This window comes from Phascolarctos cinereus, unplaced genomic scaffold (assembly GCF_003287225.1).
Source record: "Phascolarctos cinereus isolate Bilbo 61053 unplaced genomic scaffold, phaCin_HiC Scaffold_726;HRSCAF=1367, whole genome shotgun sequence".
Taxonomy (NCBI): Eukaryota; Metazoa; Chordata; class Mammalia; order Diprotodontia; family Phascolarctidae; genus Phascolarctos; species Phascolarctos cinereus.
The window spans coordinates 252,823,749-252,846,717 of NW_027556098.1; the positions used below are offsets into that span (position 1 = coordinate 252,823,749).

General features: G+C 37.1%; 1 protein-coding gene across 1 annotated transcript; it reads right to left on the reverse strand.

Annotated features, from left to right (window-relative positions):
• Positions 1-1,685: 1,685 nt before the first annotated feature.
• On the reverse strand, positions 1,686-14,837 carry POMP (proteasome maturation protein). Its single transcript, XM_020997207.2, has 6 exons — positions 14,768-14,837; positions 13,220-13,317; positions 11,636-11,696; positions 7,610-7,711; positions 4,914-5,007; positions 1,686-3,499 (listed from the first exon to the last, which is right to left on the reverse strand). Exons 1-6 carry the CDS (start codon positions 14,768-14,770, stop codon positions 3,432-3,434), a joined length of 426 nt encoding a protein of 141 aa, XP_020852866.2. The 5' UTR covers positions 14,771-14,837; the 3' UTR covers positions 1,686-3,431.
• Between the last annotated feature and the right edge of the window lie 8,132 nt (positions 14,838-22,969).

Genomic DNA, 22,969 nt, shown 5'->3' on the forward strand with positions numbered 1-22,969 from the left:
AGTCGAATCGCTATCACTTACTTTTACCTTCTGTTGAGTTTTGTTTCATCTTTCTGATGGTTCCTCCTATTGGTTTTAATTTTTACTTACAACTTCACTAATGTGAAAATATGTTTAATGGGTATGTAAATGTAAAGCCTACATCAGATTGTGCACCGTTTTGGGGAGGGTGGGGGGGAGGAAGGAGGAGAAAAATTTTCAACTCAAAAGCATATGGAAGTGATTGTTGATAAATCAAAATAAATTAATAAAAAAACAAAAAGATAGTGTCTATTAGAATCATATCTAAACTCTACTCAGTATATACTCAGACTTAAAAGGTATTAAAGAAAGGCTAGACAGTTTATTGCTAATTGAAATTATAATCAAAGCAGTTACAGTAATAGTAGCTAAGCATTTATAAACACTAGGATTTGCAAAATGCTTTAACCGTGGGAGGTGAGTGCTATTATTATCTGTTTTGCAGGTGAGGAAACTTAGGCAGACTGCACAACTTATACCAGGAACAAACAATATCTCTGCCCCTAGCTGCCTAGCTACAAGAATCCGAATTGGAGACCAAACTCCGAATATAAGTACTGATTCTGTCAGATTCAAATCAGACAAGAGTGAAAGCAATTCATTTTGTCTGATGTAAATTAACAGTCTAGAAAATGCTGACTGACGTAATCCAGCTACTGAATTGAATCAACCCACCTCAATGTTCTAAGTAATATAATCGTCTGGTGGATTCAATTACAGCTTCCTGAGAAATCCAGAGTTAAAAATGCAGATATAGACTACCTTCCAAACATGCCCTTTTCTATCATCTTGGCCTACCTTTTTAATACTATTAGTTCTATGCTTTTGGTCCATGATAAATGTCAAATTCCCTACAAAGTAGCAAATCCACTTCACTTCTCATTTACTTTGCAAATGGTATTATGAATTTTTGAAAGTTTTGAATTATGTAAGAACTGTACAGAGCAATGGTCATGGTCACTACTTTGCTGAAAAAGTTTTCATAGGCTTTAACAGGAATAGGCATAAGATAAATGAGGTGACACCACCAAGTTTTGCAGGCTTAAAGATAGAATTACTTAATAATCATAATGATATAGCTAATAATAAATGTACTTTTAAGATTTGCCATTATACATATACACATTATCTCATTTGATCCTCACAACAACCCTAGGAGGGAAGTGCTATTATCCCCATTTTGCAGATGAGAAAACTAAGGCAAGTAGAGATTAAGTGATTTACCTAAGGACTGCGTAGATTGAACACATTAGCTAGTAAAGTGTCTGAGGCAGAATCTGAACTTGGGTCTTCCAACTCCAAGTCTTATTTTATCATATTTAAAGCACATATTTCTGCAGATATTTTGGAGTTTGTGATTCCAGTAAAAACTACAGACACCAGGCACAAAAATCAGTGGAACAAAGTGTTTCTTAAAGGAGATCAATACAGAATGAAAAGCCTTCAGGAGAGTGACAACGATAAGACTTAAGGAACTGTTAACAAGACACCCCTGAGGAGTGGAAAAACTGCTACTGGCATCTTGCTTCTTACCTAGCACTGTTAAAACTATGGGATCCGCAAGTTCTATCCCATCTTTGTTGTTAGTTTCCAAATGATTCTTTCTTGAAATGTAATTGACTTTCTCCTACACCCCCACAGGGTTTAAAATAAAAAGACTCAGATTTTACAGGTAATTTGGTATTTTTTATTGTGGATTTTCCTTTTTTCCCAGATTTTAACCATACAGTACAATTTATTTTTTGTAAAATAACTTGAATCTGGATGCATCTTACAAAAGCAAAACAGAGACAAGGGAAGTCCTAGATTGGACAACGGCAGCTCACATATGTGTCTAATAATGTGGGAATTGAGTGAACTATACTGACTCCATCTTATGACTCAATTCTGGATCTAGTTCAGTTCCCTTTCTATTCAATTATGGGTCTAGTCCAATTTCTGTCCTGTGAGAAAACTTAGGATGGGAATCGTGAGAAAACTTTATTGCATTGTTTGGACCTCGCCCTGAGTGGCTGGGAAGCTGGACCACTTCTACCTGTTGCTTGATGGAATTTTAATTAAGGACCTAGGTTACCAGAGACTCAGTCAAATCCAAAGACTGATGCAGGGAGTTTTCTCACAATTACATCTTAAGCAATCCATATCTTATCTGAAAATCGGCCCTTGTCTAGTCAGTTACTATTTTCACATTCCTTTGATTGAATGCAGGGGTGGGGAACCTGTGGCCTTCTTGGTTCTGAAGTGCAGCCCTCTGACTGAATCCAAACTTCACAGAACAAATCCCTTAATAAAAGGATTTGTTCTGTAAAACTTGGACTTAGTCAAAAGGCCAGACCCAAGGACCAAGAAGGCCACAGGTGACCTCAAGGCCACAGGATGCCCACCCCAGGAACACATGTTTAGGGGATTGGGACACCTCTTTTTCTGATTTCAAAGAATTGGACCTTTTTGCTCTCCTCCCAATTTGGAAAGTCCCTAATCTTTCTTCCAATTAGAAATTAGATTACTTAATGTTGTATCCTGTTAATTTTTTTTAATGCACAAAATCTGTTTCCCTGGTCTCATTTTGTTATGCAATTGGCATGCTACAGGGACAATTCATTAATTTCATTTTCTTTTAACGGTAAGCTCACTAGGCAGTACCCTCTACTGGCCAGGAGGTGTAACTGCCAGCACTAGGGCAAAATACTTGAGGGTAAAGTAAACCTTAAGGTAGCTCTTTTCTAGCATAGCCAGGAAACGCTGATGAGTTTGCAACCAAGGAGCCCTGCCTACTTTTATATATTGTGTTAATATGGTAAAAGCTAGTGAAAATATTTTGGGCTGAAATTTTTTAACTTACGTACTAATTCAAATAGGAACTGCAATTCAGCTCAGGTTAGCTTTGCATTTGGCAATTATATTACGAGAAATGTAGCAAAAGAGAAGAGCAGTATTGGTCTCTTCCTCTGCTAAGCAAAGCCTGTTAAAGTTACGGAGTTGGAGGGCTCTTTGTCTCCAAAAAGGTATTTTTTCCTCTAAGAGATTTTATTTTAAGGGTATGGCCTATGTTCAAATCAGTTGGGTGTCAATGCTAAAAAGAGGATACACCAAAATGAGATTAATTAGAACACCTGTTCTATGCCCTTATGATGATGCCTCTAAACATACAACAAAAATTTGTTCTTCACAGTTAAGAACTAAGGTTCAGTTTTTCTTACTGCCTCACTTTATAATATTCATTCCTCAAAATAATATGGTTACATTAATAGTACAAGGACCCAAACAAATTCAAATTAGTGACAGTACATATTAGCCATAAGAACAGTAAATAGCAGTACTCTTAATGTTATACACATCAAAACATAATAAAACGACAATTATAATAAACTGGATGCTGTTTCTCTATTTTCATTAGCAACATATTCCTCTCACAGTAAACCAAGTTTGTATTCCACCATCATGTGTGGTTCTCCCATTATTTCACTTTGTGATGGATCTAAAAAACAATGAAAAAAATTAATGTAGCCTCACAAAAGAACCAAAAAAACCATTCATGCATGAACTAAGTACTTTCCCAACTTCCTCATATTAACTCTTACTTAGACACTGACCACTACTCACTCTGACAGTGTCTTCTACGTAAGACACTCCACAGAGGCCAGAAGCTGAACTCTCCCTGAATGTCAGAATTGACATCATAGAGGTCAACTAATCCAGCACCCTCATCTTATAGATGAGGAAAATAAAGTCTTAGAGAGGGTGATTTGTCCAAGATGGCACAGAGCCAAGACTTGAACCCAGGTCTCCTGACTAAAATGTGGCACTTTCCAACTCCTTCATGTGGACAATAAAGTCTGGAGAACTTACTCAAATTCACACATCTAGTGAGCAAAAGAAGTGAATTTTAAGCCCAAGTCTTCTGACTTTCAGCCCAACACTCCTACCACATTATAATACTGTAAGAAGTCTTCAAGAACTGGGGTTACCTCCATACAAAAGCACTGAAGTAGGACTTCAGTGACCCTGGGTAATCATTGTGTCCATCCCCATTTAAAACACATCATAGAAAAACTTAACATTTGTTTCCTATAAATTATTCATTATAACTTACATGGTTCATACAGTAATTGGACTAATGGAAATAAATCCTAGTTACATGGCCACTAATAGTTACCACTCAGACTTCAAATCACAAAGCAATGGAGTTTTAAGTAAGTGCTTTTATATAATTAAAGAAAGCATCAGAACTAAACTTTCTTCTTTTATTGTAATAGGAAGTTCTAAAAGAGTCTGAGACCTTAGTTTTTCCTGCATTTAAGAAACTGCTGTAGGGAAGATTCTTAGAGGATTCCTAACTGTGCTGCTATTGTGTCCACAGCACTTCCTCACCGGATATCAGCAGCAAAGCAAAACTGATGCAATCCAATTAGAATTCGTTTGTCTGTTTCTACAGAACTGTTGGGGGCACAGTGCACAGAAGTAGTATGGCTGTCATCATATTTGTTTATTCTCCAGGGCCCCCGAAACAGTAGAGGATGCTGACTATATTGTTCTTAGACAAAAGTCATTTACATGCAAGAACAATAGCACTGTCTGGGGAAATTTGGTAAAAATGGCATACTTTCTCCCTGTACCCTATCGCGCTTACAAAATTTCAGAAAATCACTAAGAAGAAAAGGATAAAAGCTGTTCTTTTTAAAAAGAATTTAACTCTATTTGTTCCTATGTCATTTTTCTTGTTAATATTTGTTAACTGTTGCTAACCATGTGATATATCTAAGCATACAACTTAATGCGTAAGATTATAACAAAAATGTGCATGATGGAAATGTACATAGGTTGAATTGATTTAAAAGCAATAAAAGTTAATTTAAGTTTTCAATCTCTGGTATATATGACAATCTACATACCACTGAGGATATCTTCAAATCCAATACTCTCATCGTTACCCCTTAAAATATCCAGAGAGAGGTTCGAGCTCTGAAGAAATGGAAGACGCTGGACCTATAAGAGATATAGTACAAAGGGGAGAAAAAATAAAAAACACAAAATACTCAAATCCAAGGGAAAATTAGTTGTACAATTACATGTTCTTTATAATACATTTTTAAAATCGTACAACCCACCAAGTAAAATGTTCACTTAAAGTGCACTGTCTCTTTCATTGTATTTCCCAGCAGCTCACTCATCATAATTGGCGCTTGATTCTATTAAGTAAACGAAAGCTAAAAATATGCCAAATTGTCTTTCACACGAAGATACAAGAAAAGAGCTAAGAAAATCAAGGTTTTTTTTAAATTTCACATAATTTCATATTCAATTTGTGAACAGACCACTACAAATAACAATGAAGGATGAATGAATGTACATGAACTTTGTTCATGTTTGTAATTAAGACTTACAAAAGTTAAACAGGCATATTTAATGATTTACACAACTGTTAGTATGTAACATGGTACTTAAGCATAAATAGCAAAGGACTGTTTGCCATTAGTAAAAAATGACTAACTTTTTAATGTAGCAAAATGAATTTTTTACCATTTTTCTCTTTTCTTTGCTAGCACACCAATATCTTTAATCAGAATTTATGAGGACATTTTCCCAGATACTACGAACCATTATACAAAAATACATTTGACCAGGTGTCTCTAGGATCACATCAACTTTTAATATTACTCTATTTCCTTTCCCCAGGAGTATCCTGAGTGGTACAGAATGGAAGGTAATAGAAACTATGGGCACCCCAGTAGGATCTGCTTATAAAACATGACCACCAGGCTTTGGTTATGGGAAACAGGAATGGAGTGGAAATGCTCAGGGAAATAGGAACCAAGGGATATAACGGTAGGTAAAGGCCATAGTAAAAATAGGTCTAAGGAAAAAGAAAGAGTTAGGAGATGGATGAAAAAAGGAGGTGACCCAATCAGTGTTCTGATAGGGAAATATCATAGGATCTAGAATTGGAAGAGACCTTAAAGGTCACATATTCAAAAATCGTCCCTTTAGAAATGAGAAATGAGCAGCTAAGTAACCTGCCCCAAATCACAAAGGAAGTACTAGAACCTGAATCGAAATACCCTGGCTCAAAATACAATGCTCCCAACAAAAGGTGTCAAGGGAAAGTATGGAGAAGGAAAGAAGCTGGCAAGGCCAAGTCACACTGTTACTACCTGGACATACCATAGAATTATGTACTATTGTTATCCTACATGGATATTAACAGAGCTTAAGAAAAATAATGTTTTGAATCTTGTGACCTGCAAGAGATAATCTAATCAAGGCTTTGAGAAAGAGGAATTCTGACAAAGAAGGTACTTGTGAAAGAAATGTCAGAATAGGCAAAATGATAAAAGCATACACAAGTTTTAACATATAAGGAGAGCTCTAAATGTGACTCAGTTAATGGGGAATTAGGATTTTGGAGTTTAGTGAGTACCAGCATTTCCTAGTCCAGACCTATATTGTTGCTATCCAAGTTGTAGTCAATAATCTATTAAGAAAATGACAACATCAGGCCAAGCGTAGATAAGTTGAGGCTAATTTTAATTGACAGAAATAGCTTTAGTCTTAGAAAAAAAGTTTAATAGGCAGAAAACAAAATGGCAGTAAGCATAATTTGTAAAGTGCTCTACAAAGATATATTAACATTACATGATATCAAAATGGGGTTGGCGTAATTACAAAAATGACTACTGCCATAAAACCTCTAAATTGTTTTGTGCTAACCTAGCCCACCTCCCAAATTTTTACCTGTCTTGTGACAGTGCAATATTTGGTTTTATTGAAAGCACTGTAAAATAAGAAAGATGACAACCCTACACTATATAAGAGGCTTTTATAGTGGTTTTTATAATTTTAATTCTACGGAATCACAAGTTTTTGTCATGTGAGGAACACTAACATAGATGACAAGGGGATGCAGAATGTCTATCTTAGATGTTCATGTCACTAAAAAGGACACAAGATTGATAAAAGGCAGCTTAATAGATCGGTAGAGTTGGAAGAGCCCAGAGAGATCATCTATCAGGCAAGCCCATCGACTTACAGCTTAGAAAAAGGACACCCAAAAAGGCTAAGTGATATTGATCTTTAGTGGAAAAAAAATGAAAGCAGCTTAGCCGAAATAGAATTGTGGAAACTTTAGGAAAAAAAGTAAGCCTCTCTACAACTTTGCCCCTGCTGTACCCAGGTGCCTGAAATGCGCTCCTTCTTCATGCCCACTTCTAGAATCCCTGGTGTCTTCCTTGACTCAGTTCCGGAACCACATGAAATCTTTTTTAATCACGACAGCTGCTAATCTTCCCCACCAGCCTGTGCCTCTGCTGTATATATTTATATGTGCACAGGTTGTCTCCCTCATAGAATGTAAGCTCCTTCAGGGCAAGGATTGTGAAAACTGTAATATCAAAGCCCAACACAGTTCCTGAAACTCATAAGAGAATCTTAAAGAGAATGAACATCAAAAACTCTGGTATAATATTTTTAGCAGTTAAGCTACTTGCACGCTCATGGGAGAAATGCATGTTGCAGGTGAAATAACTTAATTCTCAATTTTTTCACAGAATAACTAGGGCAGAAAATCCATTCATGAGATAGACAAACCTACCTGTTTCACTGCCTTGAATTCCATCTGTAACTTCAAGGGAGCATATAGGCCTTGGATATTTCTCAGTGTGGAAAAATTCATTTTATCTTGATTGAGCTGGAACTACAAAAGACAAGCATTTTAAAATGCTGCCTGAGTCTTTCCAGAGACATCAGTGAATGCATGCGAAATCCCATTTGGATTAAACATATCATTCATTATAAATGAAATAAAATAATTGCTAAAATAATTATTTTAATCCCTTAAAAATTCAAAATATTTTACACACACATATTTAAATAGTTATATTTGGCAATAAATGCAGCTAAAGTCTCACTTTAGGCAAAGGTGTTAGATAAAATTGTGATCTATACCGCTGGTAAACTGTGAGTTTTAGTCACATTATGTAAAGTGATTTCCATTTAATAGGTGAGGACTGTTGCCCAAAGGTCATCAAAAACTTCTATAGCGTCTCCTCCCACCAAAAATAAGTATGACATTTAGTAAAAGTTACACCGAGAGGAAAAAATAAAATTAGATTCTAAGTAGTAAAATAAATGACAATTTCACAAAAGGATATACATATCTATTTAACTATGTCAAAATTTTAGCTAATTTTTTGAAGTAGTGCAAAAAGACTATACGTCTTTTTCAAACAGTAACTTCTTTTCTTGACCTGCTCTTGAACAAATACAAATGATAATTACATAAATTTCTACTAGTTTCAGAAACATTCATTCTTTCATTTATTCCTTGATCTATTCAATAAGCAATTATTAAATACCTACTATGTGCTAAGCATACTACAAAGACAAAATAGAAAGAGATTAACAGAATAAAAGTTAATGCGGTAGGTTCTCTAGTTCAGGGACTTCACAAATATGCATTCATTGAAATAGAATCATTCTGGGGCAGCTAGGTGGCACAGCGGATAGAACACCGGCCCTGAAGTCAGGAGTACCTGAGTTCAAATCCGGTCTCAGACCAAACACTTGACACTTACTAGCTGTGTGACCCTGGGCAAGTCACTTAACCCCAACTGCTTTAAAAAAAAGAAATAGAATCATTCTATCACATCTGGAAATGGATTAAAGGCTCAGATGAATTTTGGAAAAATAAAACTGATTAAGTAAATGTTCCCATGTTATCAATTTTGATTCTACAATAACATTAGAAAATTTTTATAGCCAAATGATATTCAGCATCCTGGACAAAGCATTTTTTTATGAAAAAAATACAGTCACAAAGATTATTGCCTCCTTGGGAAATTATTTGTGATCCCAAAGAAACAAAGTAAAGGCCAAAACAATGTTTGGTCTTTAAAATTCTAAAATGGGATATACCACCATTGTGAAAGATGGGTCTAAAGGGAATCTTTTGGGTTTCTAAAATAATGAGGGTTACAGGTTCTAATTTAAGGGAATTCATTTTTTCTTTATAAGACAATAATCACTAGATTCCTTTAAACACAAAACTCTTACTAATGTTTTACATTTACACAAAACTTTTCAGGATTTTATCTACCATGGAATGGTTTAAGCAACTGATGTTAGCAAAACAATATTTACTCAGCACCTAACACATGTAATGTTGTGCTAAGGGATATAGAGTACAGTGAAGACACATATATAAATAAATAAGGGGCAGCTAGGTGGTGCAGTGGATAGAGCACCGGCTCTGAAGTCAGGAGGACCTGAGCTCAAACCCAGCCTCAGACCAAACACTTGACACTTACTAGCTGTGTGACTCTGGGCAAGTCACTTAACCCCAACTGCCTTAAAACAAAACAAAACAAAACTGCTGTCTTTTTGTAGACATCTACTAAGTGGATGAAATGTGCCGGGCATTGTTCACTCATACTGTTCCTTATCAGAGTCCCTTTCAAAAGCCTCATCATGGCATGGAGGTGGCCCTGAGTTCTCAAGGGCCATCCCAAAATAGTACAAGCCCCAACAGGTTGCTACAAACGTAGGATTTAAGTTCATAGTTTAAGAACCAAACTAGCTAAATTAAAAGGGACTTTTCACTATAGTGTTGGCCATCAATTTTCAGTATGTTTGGGGGAATATATGACCTCAATTTCAGACATACTAGTTTTGAGATAATGGCAAATAGTTGGAAATGTAAGAGAGGACCTCAGCAGAAAAAAAACAAGGCTTGAGAGATACATTTTGGTCTCATTAACAGAAAAGTAATAGTTAAATTTGGGGTAGTACATTAAGCACCGCAAGTAGGAAAAAACTAACTCCTGAGTACCTCCTTGAAGGCAGACTGTTACATTTTTTATTTTGCATTTCCAGAAAAACAGCAGAGCATAGGTAATAAGAGAACTGGTATGGCAGCCAGAAGGCCTAGGCTTCTCTCTCATCTTTAACATGCACAGTCTGACATATATACCTGTGGACTAACTATAAGACCCTGGGCAAGTCACTTAAACTGTCAACAATGCTCAAGCAACTCTCTTAAGACTAAGTTTCAGGTAAACTACTGATTTGCACTGGTAGAGAAATTTTCCTTACCAAGTAGTTCCTTAGATCAATACAGTCACAGATATAGTCCCTATCCCAATCACAAGTACCCAACAAATAACATTAAACAATATTGTGTAATAAATTAAAGGATAAGGATAAAGTGAAGCTATCAAAGAATAAGTCAGTAGAAAGTGAGCATCAATGCGATATTGTGTTAACTCACAAAATTTATCATTTCACAGATCATTCATTGTCTCCCCCCTCCTGGACACTCTCTAAGCTTCTGTGACACTGTTTTCTTCTTGCTTATTTGACAACTCCTGTTCAGTCTATTTTGCTACATCTTTATTCAAGTCACACCCACTTACCACAGGTAACCGCCAAGGTTCTGACCTGGGCCTCTTTTCTAATTTTCTCTCTACACTCTTCATTTGGTGATCTCATCAACTTCCATGGGTTCAAGGATCACTTCTACGCAGGATTCCCAGATCTATATATTCAGCTTCCTCTTTCCTGAGTTCCACATCACCAACTGCCTAACATTTTGAACTGAACATAAGAATCTCAAAACTCAACATGTTCAAAATAGAACTCAGCATCTTTCCCCCCTGAAACACTCCCTCTTTCCATTTCTTTCCACAAATTACCATTACTGTCAAGGTGGAACCACTATCTTCCCAGGCATCCAGGCTCACAACTTTACCATCCTCAACTCCACATTCTCACACCATATATCCAAGTGTTGTCTTTTGTGTATGTTACCTTCTCTCCACTCACACAGCTAGTATAGGGTCTCACATAGGCTTGTATCACCTCTTACCTAGACTACTACAATAGCCTTCTAATTAATTAGTCTTCTTTCCTCAAGCCTCTTTCCACTGCAAACCATCCACTCTTCTGATGCCAAAGTGATTTTTTCTAAAGTACAGGTCTGACCATATCACTTTATCCCAGCTCAAGAAGCACCAGTAATCTTTAGTACCTTTAGGATTAAATATGAACTCTTGCTTGGCATTGAAAGCTCTTCAAAAACCTGGCCTCTTTCCTAACTTTCCAATCTTCCCTCCCCTCTACACACATTACAATCCAACTAATTTGGTCTGTTTTTTTTTCTCACACACAACACTAACCCCACCTCTATGCTGTCCCCAGGCCTGGAATACTCTGCCTCTTAGCTACCCTAGTTTCTTCAAGACTCAGATCAAATCCTACCTTGTACAAGAAGCATTTCCTGATCCATCCGTCTATCCCTATCCTGCACCTCCATTAGTGCTTTCTGTGATTATTTTCCATCCACTCTGTATATATCTTACATGTACAGTTATTTAATATGCCCTCCTCCTACTCCCTTGAATGTGAGCTCCTTGAAGACAATGACTTGTGTTTTTGCCTTTCTTTGTATTACCAGTGTTTAGCACATTATTTATCACATAAGTACCTAATAAATGGCTTACTGACTTCTCCTTGACAGTGGAAAATGCTTTAATACAATTATATAATAAGTTAAATGTTAGCAGGTGAATTTTTAATTTATGGAATAAGAATAAGAGAATCATGAATTCATTTACATACTTACATTTTTTTCTGATAATTCAAGAGGGTGACTTGGCAAAAGTTCATTTTTGACACAAGAAAAACTGAAAATATAAAAAAGAGATTAAACCAGTCAGCATGAAAATTCAAAATAACATTTAATTTAGTTACTTTTAAGGTACATTTCTGAAGGTTAAACACATTCATCACAGGAAAAGAACTTAAACCGAAAAACAAGACTTTCCTTCATTGGTTCTAAGAAGACTTACGAATGCATAAAACAAGTTTCCTGATGGTGATTTGATATCTTGCAAAAAATACTTAGTTATAACATTATTTCAGATAAGAAACTGATTAAGCTTCTGAATTCTATAAAGTTCTACATATTTTAAAATGTATTTTTCTCATCTTCACACTAAACCACGTGGAAACATTCCAAAGCCCTGGAGTTATTTCTTGCTACAACAACAATATGTAACTCCATTACTGGAGAATAGGAATCTCTGGTCACCGACACCAAGTAAATTTTACATTTTTTCTTTCCATATAAACAGAGAGTCAAGAGTTAACTACAACCAAGACATACAAGACTCATTTTATATGTGCTATAAATGACTAACTTACTTGCCTTTTTACCCCCTTGGACTGTCCCATTTGTAGTGCCATCATTCTTCCAATCAACCAGGCTCAAAACTTTGGAGTCATCCTTTGCTCTCCTCCTACTTATAACGTGCAATCGATGCTAAAGCCCTATGAAAACTTCCTTAGTCCCTTTGACCCAGCAACAGCACTTCTAGGGCTGTATCCCAAAGAGAGCATACAAATGGGAAAAGGACCCACATGTACAAAAATATTTATAGCAGCTCTTTTTGTGGGGGCAAAGAATTGGAAATTGAGAGGATGCCCATCAATTGGGGAATGACTGAACAAGTTGTGGTATATGAATGTAATGGAATACTATTGTGCTATAAGAAATGATGAGCACACAGACTTCAGAAAAACCTGAAAAGACTTGTATGGACTGATGCTGAGTGAAGTGAGCAGAACTAGGAGAACTTTGTACACAGCAATAGCCATGTTGTGCTGACTTTAATAGACAGCCCTTCTCAGCAATGAAAGGATCTAAGACATCTCCAAAGGTCTCATGATGGAAAATGCTATCCACATCTAAAGAAAGAACTATGGAGTTTGAATGCAGATAGCAGCATATTATTTGCTATTTTTTTCCTTCTGTTTTGTTTTCTCTTTCTTGTGGTTCCTCCTATTGGTTCTAATTCTTCCTTACAACATCACTAATGTGAAAATATGTTTAATAGGAATGTATATGTATAGCCTATATCAGATTGCATGCTATCTTGGGGAGGGAAGGAGAAGAAAAAATTTTAAAACTCAAAAGCTTATGGAAGTGTTTGTTGATAAATCAAAATAAATTAATAAAAAATTAATTAGTCGGAAAAATTAATTATATCTTTTAATGCACTTAAAAAAAAAACAACTTCCTGAGTAATGCCTCTCTCAGCCATTTCTTCCTTTCCATTTCCTCTTGGCCTGAACTCCAAACTTCTTATTGGGGTTCTCACTTAATAATTTCATTTCAATAAAGCCCATCTTAATACTATTGACATACCCCCTCCGAAGAATATCATGGTTCCCAAAAGGAGCACTAGCTGAAAGTTCAGAAACTGAAATACTGTCCTTTAGCTGAGATCCAAGTCCTCTGGTATTCTGCAAAATGAAAATGGTTAGTTGTTACCATATTAGCAATGAGTAAGTTTATGTGTTCAGTTTCTAAAAAGTTTAAGGTACTAACTGGTTTAAAAAAAAAGATGACTAGTAGATACACTGCATTGTAAAATATATAAAACTATAATGTTGATATAATTAATTTTCATTACAGGCAGTAATGTAAAATTTATCTTCGAATTATTTGTTGCTTAAGCATGTACATGTTATTTCTGCAGAAAAAATTTTGAAACCATTAGTAAACTGGAAAAAGATGGCAACTTGTTAGTAACTTACAAATCTTAGTTGCCTGGGACAGTGAGAAAGTAAATGATTTGCCCAAGATCATACAGTTATTATGTGTTAAAAGCAGGATTTAAGCCTATGCTTATTTTCTTCTTTTACCCTAAATCCAGTCTTTGATATACTATCCTTCCTCCCTTATACAGCTTAGTAATTTCTAGCACGCACAAAAACATCTCAAAATAAATACTGAAAAATGCAGTTAAGTTTTTTAATGGACATCCTGCTCAATGACCTTCAATGGCTCCCCATCACCTGGAGTCATCCAGCTCCTCTATGGATGACATTCTTGTCCCAAGTTACCCAGCATACCCCTCCCTTTCACTCCTTAGTCAGTCATCGAATATTATTTTATTTCTTCAAAATTCCCCTTCCTCTCTACTATCATAACATTAAGGAGGAGGGTGTTGAAGAGTTCGGGAGATAAGGATCTCTTCTCCACCCTCTAGGAAAAAAATTAGAGAGTATTTAATAACAACTAATAATAGTTAACATAGCTAACATAAATATATCACACACATACATAGCTAATATTCCTGTAGGCTTACCATGTGCTAGGCAACATGATAAGCGCTTTACAATTATTATCTCATTGGATCCTTGCAACAACCCTGGGAGGTAGGTGCGATTATTATCATCTTCATTTTACACCAGAAAAAACTGAGGCAAAAAGCGGTTAAGTGACTTGCTCTGGGTCATTCGAGGGGGTAAGGTGCAATCATCACCCTCTTTTTACAGAGAAGGAAACTGAGGAAAATAGGCTCCCCGTTACTCGTTCAAGGTCATACAGCTACTGTCAGAGGCTGGATTTGAACTTGGCCTTTCTGCCTTGAGGCCTGGCACTCCATTCACGGCGCCATCTAGCAGCCTACCATTTTACTATCGGTCTAGTTCTTTTCAGATGGAGGCCGGAGGCTCCCAAAGGAAGGCCGACAGGGAGAGGAAAGCCCAGGTCGTGCCAAGGCCTCCATCACTGCTGCTGCCCCTCCTCCTCCCCATGACTCGGCAGAGGCCGCGAGCCGAGTCCCGGCCCGATCCCGCGGTACCTCGGGACGGGTATGAAGAGCAGAGCCACCGAGGCCTTGACCACTGTCCCAAGCCGCTCGGGAGACTTGGGATTCCCCCGGCGCGGCGTAGACCCTACACTCACCATCTTCGATCCACCTGCCCGCCGCCACTGCGCTAAACCTCGTCCTCCTCCTCGTCCTCGTCCTCCTCCTCGTCCCTCCTCGTCCTCCTCCTCGTCCGCACCGCTGTCCATTTCCGTTTCCGCTGCGAGCCCGTCTTCCCCCGCGCCCCGCCCGACATCCGCCGGAAGTGCGTCAGACCTGGCCTGGAAGGAAGAAGAGGTTCGAGCCGTTCTGAGGGAGATGCAGGGGTTGGAGGCTCCCACGCTTGGCGCTTCCCGGGGGCCGTGGGGAGGGAACCGGAGGCTCTCCTGGGCCCGAGGCATGTGTTAGAGCGGGCGTGTGTCCTGCGCATCTGTGGAAGGCAGGGGCGGGCGGCTGAGGCTTGTGGCCCCTCCCTGACCTTTCGTAACTATATTTAGACGAGTCGCGTGCAATGTGTGGACGAGGACTGGGAGCCCTGGGGAATGAGCCCCTCCGTGGGTGGAGAAAATGGGGAGAGGTGGGAGCTAACCGTAAAAGAAGACTTAGGTTTGATTTGAGGCAGCTAGGTGGCGCCGTGGATAGGAGCCTGGACTTCGAGTGAAGACCTGAGTTCAAATTCAGACTCACTCTGTGTGGCCCTGGGCAAGTGACTTAACTTTTTTTTTTTGTCTAGACGATGGGGTTAAATGACTTGCCCAGGGTCACCCAGCCATCCGGATTTGAACTCAGGTCTTCCTTTATCCAGGGCCAGTGCTCTATCCACTGCGCCACCTAGCTGCCCCACTTAACCCTTTTTATTAATAATAATAGCACCTACTTCCCAGGGTTGTGAAATGCTTGACAAACATTCAAAGCTCCATATACTTACTAGCTATTACATTATTCAGGTAAGACAGTACCCCTAGATAGCTCGGTGCTTCACATTCTTTGGAGATCAATCAAAGCATATGCCAGAAAGTGACAATCCAGAATTGCAGTTTCATCAGTCAAATTGTTAACAAACATGGAATCCCCACCATGTGCCAGGGACTGTGCTTGGCACTAGGGATACAAAGATTTAAAAAAAAATTGCTCTCAAAGAACTTACTTTTTATGGGAGGTTTATAACTTGGAAGGAATCACTTTTAAGCTAATGATTTCTGAAGAATGAGTTTCAAAAAGAGAATGGAGAGAGTCAGCACTTAAACTCAGGTCTTCTAGACTTCAGGATCAGTTCAGTCAATCATTTTTCAGCCCTGTCAGACTCTTCGTGACCCTGCTTTTGGTTTTCTTGGCAGAGATGCAGTGATTTATCATTTCCTTCTCCAGCTCATTTTACAGATGAGGAAACTGAAGCAAACAGGGTTCGGTGATTTTCCCAGGGTCACACGGCTAATAAGTGTCTGAGGCCAGATTTGAACTCAGGAAGATGAGTCTTCCTGACTCCAGGGCAAGTGCTCTATCCATTGAGCTAATTAGGTGTCCCTCAAGACCAATATCAATCTACTTTGCCATGCTGCTTTTTACCACACTGTTTACTATGGGGAAAATATCCTGTAGCCTAGGTGTACAAGATTGCTGCCTCTGTTTTTATTACTGCTAATAATAATAAATATTTCTATACCATTAGATGTTTACTCAGAACACTCTTCTGAGATGGATTGTACAAATTGTATTAGTCTCATTTAATAAATGAGGAAGCAGAATCAACTGGCAAAGAAGGTCTCCAGTGGAGTGCCTTAAGGATCTGTGTTTGTCCCTGTGCTATTTAAACACTTACTAATGACATATCAAGGCACAGAGAGTGCTTATATCTTTTAGATGATGCAGAGCCAAGGACAGCTAGTATACTGGATTAATAGGATAAAAAAGGCTAGAACATTGGACTGAATCAAAGAAGATAAAATGGTATAGGAATAAGTGTAGTCTTATACTTTGGCTTAAAAAAATTATTTTCATTAGTACAAGATGAGAGAAACAGGGTTAAACCATCTGAAAAATAACTAAACATAGGTTCAGTATGAGTCAGCGGTTTAATGTGGCACCCAAAAAATGCTAATGCAGTTTTGGGCTGCATTAAAAAAGGCATACTGTCTGGTACTAGGGAGAGGATCAGGGGTGGGGAACCTGCAGCCACAAGGCCACCTGTGGCCTAGGTCCTTGGGTGCAGCCTTTTGAATGAGTCCAAGTTTTATTGAACAAATCCTTTTATTAAGGGGATTTTATGAAGTTTGGATTCAGTCAGAGGGCTGCACTTGAGGACCCAGAGGGCCATATGTGACCTTGAGGCCAAAGGTTCCCCACCCCTGGATGAATATTGTAGGGTCTAGAGTGGATTAACCAGAATAGTAATATTTCTGTTTGTCAAATGGCCACAATACATAAAATTAGCACTGAGCTATACATTATGGTTCCTGGCATGCAGAAAAGTGACTACAGGTGTGTGTGTGTATTCATATATCTCATCATCATAGAGATTGATTCAGCTTTTCATTCAGGTTTCCCCAGATTTCAAAATCCTGGCCCACAGAATACTAAGGACTAGATGACTTCTTGATTTCCCTCTTAGCTTAATTGTATCATATTGCTACTAGAGTGAAAAACATTGAATTCAGTTCCCCAGTTTAACTGGACAAACATTAAGTGCTTACTATAGAGCAAAGCACTCTGCTAAGCAATTTATAAAGATAAATAAGACTGCCCTGAAAATCTAGTGTGGAGGTAATACAACTACAAAAATAACTACACAGAATAAACATAGTATATGGGAGGTACCAAAATAAGTTTAATAGAGTTACAAGGAAGGAAAGACAACTTTTGTCTTTTAGAAACAGGAAGGTCCATGGAGGAGGTGACACTGAGCTGAGTCTTAAAGGATGGGTGGGGTTTCAACAGGCATAAATAATAACTCATTCATATGGGAATTTATGGTTTGAAAAGTGCTTTTCTCAGAACCTTATCTGTAGATATTATCTCCATTTTTCCAACAGTGAACTTGAGGCTCAGAGAAGTTAAATGACTTCCTCAAGGTCACACAACTAGGACAGAGCAAATCCAGATCCTAGGATTCCAGATCCTGAATTTTTTCCACTATGCCATAGCTATATTTGTGGTAGTGTGGAGGTTCCATTCATAGGAAACTATGAGACTAAGGTATAGAGAAAAGCATGTAATGTGTTCATGGAACGGTCCAGTTTGTCTAGAGAATAGAATACAAGAGAGGAATAGTACAAGATAAAACTGCAAAGTTAGATTGGCTTCAGTTTGCAGAGGGCATTGAATGCCAAGGTAAGAAATTTGGATTTTATTCATGTAAAAGGGTTTTGAGGAATGGAAGTAATCTGACCTGTTAAGAAAAAAGATTTAGGGGCAGCTAGATGGTGCAGTGGATAAAGCTCTGGCCTTGGAGCCAGGGGGACCTGAGTTCAAATGCAGCCTTAGATACTTGACACTTACTAGCTGTGTGACCCTGGTCAAGTCACTTAACCCCAATTGCCTCACCAAGAAAAAAAAATTATCTGCAAAGACCTATGGGAACAAAGAAAATACTTTTAAAATTATTTTAAATTTGCAGCTATTAATTTCTGAGGGAACAGATGATGCATCATAATTTTAACTATTAAATCAATCAGAATTTCTATGGCTTTGGGAAAGTTTCAAAGCTTTTAGCTCTAGATAAGGCATAATTGACCTCTTTCACTCTAAATCCTCTTCTAAGTGTTAAAGGATGGAGAAATCCTGTTATGTCAGATTTCTTTGGCACACCCTTTCTCTGGACTCTAGGGGACAAGTCTTTCATGCTTCCTCTGAAACATTTTCCAGAACTTGACTTTAAGTGGAACTGCTTTTAAAAAGTATGTTCTGATAAATATGAGTTTTCTTTAAACTGGTACTATTGGGGAGCTAGCTTGATTTATTTCTTTTATCTCTGTGGTGAAAAGCTAAACTGGGACTAGCATATAGGCGGCTAATTATTTTGAATTAAGAAGTCATAGAATCATAGGATCATAGGATTTAGAGCAGGAAGTGATTTGTTTTACTTTTTTATTATTGCATTAGGTACAGCCAAAGTAGCATTCTGTATTCCTCACTACGGAGTTCTTTGAGTTTGTCTGGATTTTAATGACAACTTGCATATTCTGCAGTTCCCAATTTATCTACATATGGAAAATCCAATTTTTAGAACATATTTTGTGGACTTTTAAGACTAGGCAAGTCTCTCTTATCTCTGTACACTCCCAAACCATCTTTCATCAACTCCTAGCCCTTACATGGGGACATGAACTATAGACATTTTAACATCATTCTAGGGAAATGTTAATGTAAAGGGTAAAGCTGCATTCCATAGCCCAATACAAATGATTTTCGGATTACCCTCTGTTTTAGGCTATCATTGTCGCTACTCTTGTCCATTGGCATGAGTAGCTGAGTGTTTAAATTCCTATGGTTTTCAAATGTTTGTCATGTCCTAAGGAAATTTAATAACTTGAGCAGAAAAATCTTGGAAGTTCTAAGAATACAAAGAACATCAGAAAGAGAAGATAGTGATAATTTAAAATGGAATTTTGTTGATGCCTTTTGTTTTTACATCACAGTCATGTCTGGCTACTTCCTACCCTGTCCACTATACTTCCCAACTGGATACTTAGCAACAGTCTCTTCTAACAAAGAAAAACAGGTAAACAAAAGAAAACAGATTCAGTGACCCACAGTAACAAGATACTCAACTTCTGTCCCTGTCGTCCTTTCTGCTGAGAGGAAGGAGATATGTTCTCTGGAGCCACTACTAGTTTGCAGTCACTCACGGTTCAACTTTCCAGCAATGGAACTTTACAAATGCCATTTACATCCAAAATATGTACTGATGAGAAGCAAAAAGTTGATGGAAATAGACTATCTAATTCTAATATTGGTCTCCCTGGTTTCCACACAAATAGTATAGTTTACTTTCTTTGGAGCCTTAAAGTACATCCTTCCTTGACTTCTCTAGAAATGCCATGTTACATGTAGGTTACTTTAATATTTTCCATTATCAGCATAGTTATGTACCAAACAATCTCTCTGAATATATCCTGAAAATATAAATTCTGCTCCTTTAACAAAGAAATGATACCTCTTACATTGTCACATGCATTCAGCCATACAATTGGATTTGTGAATGTTCCAAGTTTGTTAATGTTTTTCCACTGCTTCAGGATCAGAGATTGATGCCAGAAGCTATTCTTCTTCAGTCCATTAATTAGGTTACAGAGTGGAACTAATTGTACACAGTGGGCCTTAGGGGAGAAAAAAGACCCCCTTCATCCATGGCCAAATGAATATGCTATCTTGGCACCAGCCAGAATGATTAATTAAATTTCAGGAATACCATAGTTAGCATAATTGGGTAATGGGGTACTCTGATTAGTGGAATAATCATGGTAGAATATTGAATCCATAAAACTGTCTGGGGGCAAGGCATCAGTCTCTCAGTTGGATATAAGAACCAATCATAGATTCATAGAATTTTTTAACATTAGAGCTCAAAACAAAACCAACAAAAAATGCTAGAGACCCTCTAATCTAATACCTTCTTTTCATTTATATTTTAAAAGTTTTATTGATGTTTTCTAAAACAGTCATTTCCTAATATATTCAATACCATTTCACCCACCCCCATTGAATTTTCCTGTTACGAAGAAAAACAGTTAAGTAAAATTAACCAATATAGTGTCTATGATTGATCATATGTGCAACATGTTCCCATAGTCCTCTACTTCATTATCGATTCTCTGAGATTAATATTGGTCATTGTAATCAATTTGAATTTGGTCAACTTTTAGTTTTGTTTTTGTTTTCACACTGTTCCAGTCATTGGTCATATTGCTGTGGTTCTGTTTATCAGTTCATACAAGTTTTCCCACGTTTCTGTGAATTCCTCTTATATATTACTAAGTCATCTTTTTAAAAAGAGAGAATTCAATTGGTGTAGGTGTAGAGGTGGGAGAGATATTAGGAAATGACGTTTTTAAAGCATCAGTAAAAGTTTTAAAATATAAATAAAATGAAGGGGTTAGATTAGAGGATTTCTAGTATTTTTGTTGTTTGTTTTGAACTCTAATGCTCAATGATACTATAACACAGTTGTATTCCATTATGTTCATATACCTCAATTTTATTCAACTATTTCCTAATTGATGCCAACACCCCATTTAACAGGTTATAAAAAACGAAAATAACAAAACAAAAACTTAGACTAGCTCATGATCTAAGCTTTCTTTCAGATGTATATGAATATAGTATTTTGATCTTTCAGTTGACTTTTTTTTTTAGGCAGTTAGGGTTAAGTGACTTTCCCAGGGTCACACAGCTAGTAAGTATCAAGTGTTTTAATTTCAGGGCTGGTGCTGTATCCACTGCATCACCTAGCTGCCCCTTTTTCAGTTGTACTTTTAAGAAAACAAAACATTTTATCAAACGGCAGTTTTGAATCATACCAATTGCATTGTCAAAAAAAAAACTCATAAAAATATGAAGTTATAGATATATCTGATGACCAGCCAAACATTAAGCCTACAGAGGAAAAAATAAAAAGATTTCTTGAAATTCTCTTAGGTAGAAAGCAGAAAGCTTCAGAAGTCTGCAAAAATAATAATAATGAAAAATATATTAAAGGCAAAGGTGGAAAAGCTCTGTGAGAAACTAGAGGAACAGAGAAAGTATGGCACTATTCCACTTATCTGTTCATCGGATTGTTAGCAACCTCAACCATCTGTAAAACAGTGTAGAACTCAGGAGGAAAGCACACATTTCACATATGGGGAGTAGGAAAATGCCTATATTATTTAGTTAGGCCTAGCCTAGTTCTGTTGCTTAAAAATAGAATCCTTACTTATTTTTAGTTTGATTCTGAAATTCCAGCAATAGAACATCCAGAGCTTTGTAGCTAGAAAGGGTGTTAAGACTGATTAGTACATGCCTCACATTTGATAGGTGAGTAATCTAAGTCTCAGAGATATTAAGTGAATTACCCGAGATCATGCAGTGGATAGGGAGCTAAGCCAGATGACAAGTAGGCAGCTGTGTTCAGTCTGGCTTCAAACATTTCCTAGCTGTATGACCCTGGGCAAGTCACTTTACCTCTGCTTCTGTTTCCTCAACTGTAAAATGGGGATAAGAATAGCACCCACCTCCCAGAGCTTTTGTCAGAATCAAATGAGATAATATACATAACTTAGCATAATGCCTGGCACCATAGTGAGCGCTTTAAAAATACTTGTTTCCTTCCTTTCTTCTTGCAAAATTTGAAGGTTGGACTAAATTAGTAGTTCTCAGTCTCAGGATCTCTTTAACACTTTTAAAAATTATTGAAGATCCCTTCATTCTCTTAAAAATTATTGATGACCCAAAGAGATTTTTTTACATAGTTTTTTGATATTTGCCGTATTAGAAATTAAAAGTGATACATTTAAAAAATATTAATTCATTTACAAATAATAAACCCATTGCATATTAATATAAATAAATTTTTAATGAAAAACAACTGTATTTCCTAAAATAAAAAACTAGTGAGAAGAGTGTCATTGTTCTACATATTTCTGCAAATCTCTTTAATGACTGGCTTATTAGAAAACAGCTGAATTCTTTTATCAGCATTAGCAGATATCGTTTGTGAAATGTTGTTTTGGTTAAAGTAGATGAATAAAATCTGGCTTTACACAGATATGTAGTTGGAAAAGGGAGGAGTATTTTAATAGGCAAATAATATCTTAGTATTATTAGGAAAATAGTTTTGATTTTGTGGACCCCTTGTAAAGATCTCAGGGACCCCTTCCGTTCCTCAGACCATACTTGAGAACTGCTAGACTAGTTGATCTCAACTTATCTCTGTTAAAATGCAGATACCTCTGGAAAAGGTAACACTCTTAAGCTACTCAATAAATATTACTTGTAGAGAGAATTTTGCTAGGCTTTTAAGAGCATATCAAGGGAAACAAGTCTAACATTCAAGGATTTACAGTCTAGTCTTACATCTTTTTCTGAATGCGTTTTACATCTTTTCCTTAGAGTAGATTTTAACAGTGAGAAGAATTGTAAAGTCATTAAGTTCTTGAGAGAGTGAAAAGGTGCCATCCAAAGAAAAATATGGCAAAGAATGGGATGTTCTGGAATTCTGTAAACAGTATACTTCATAATTTTGTATAAGATTCTTCCTGACCAAAAGTTAAGAGAAAGACAATTGAATATTATGAAAAATAATTGTCACAAAGGCTGTGGATTTT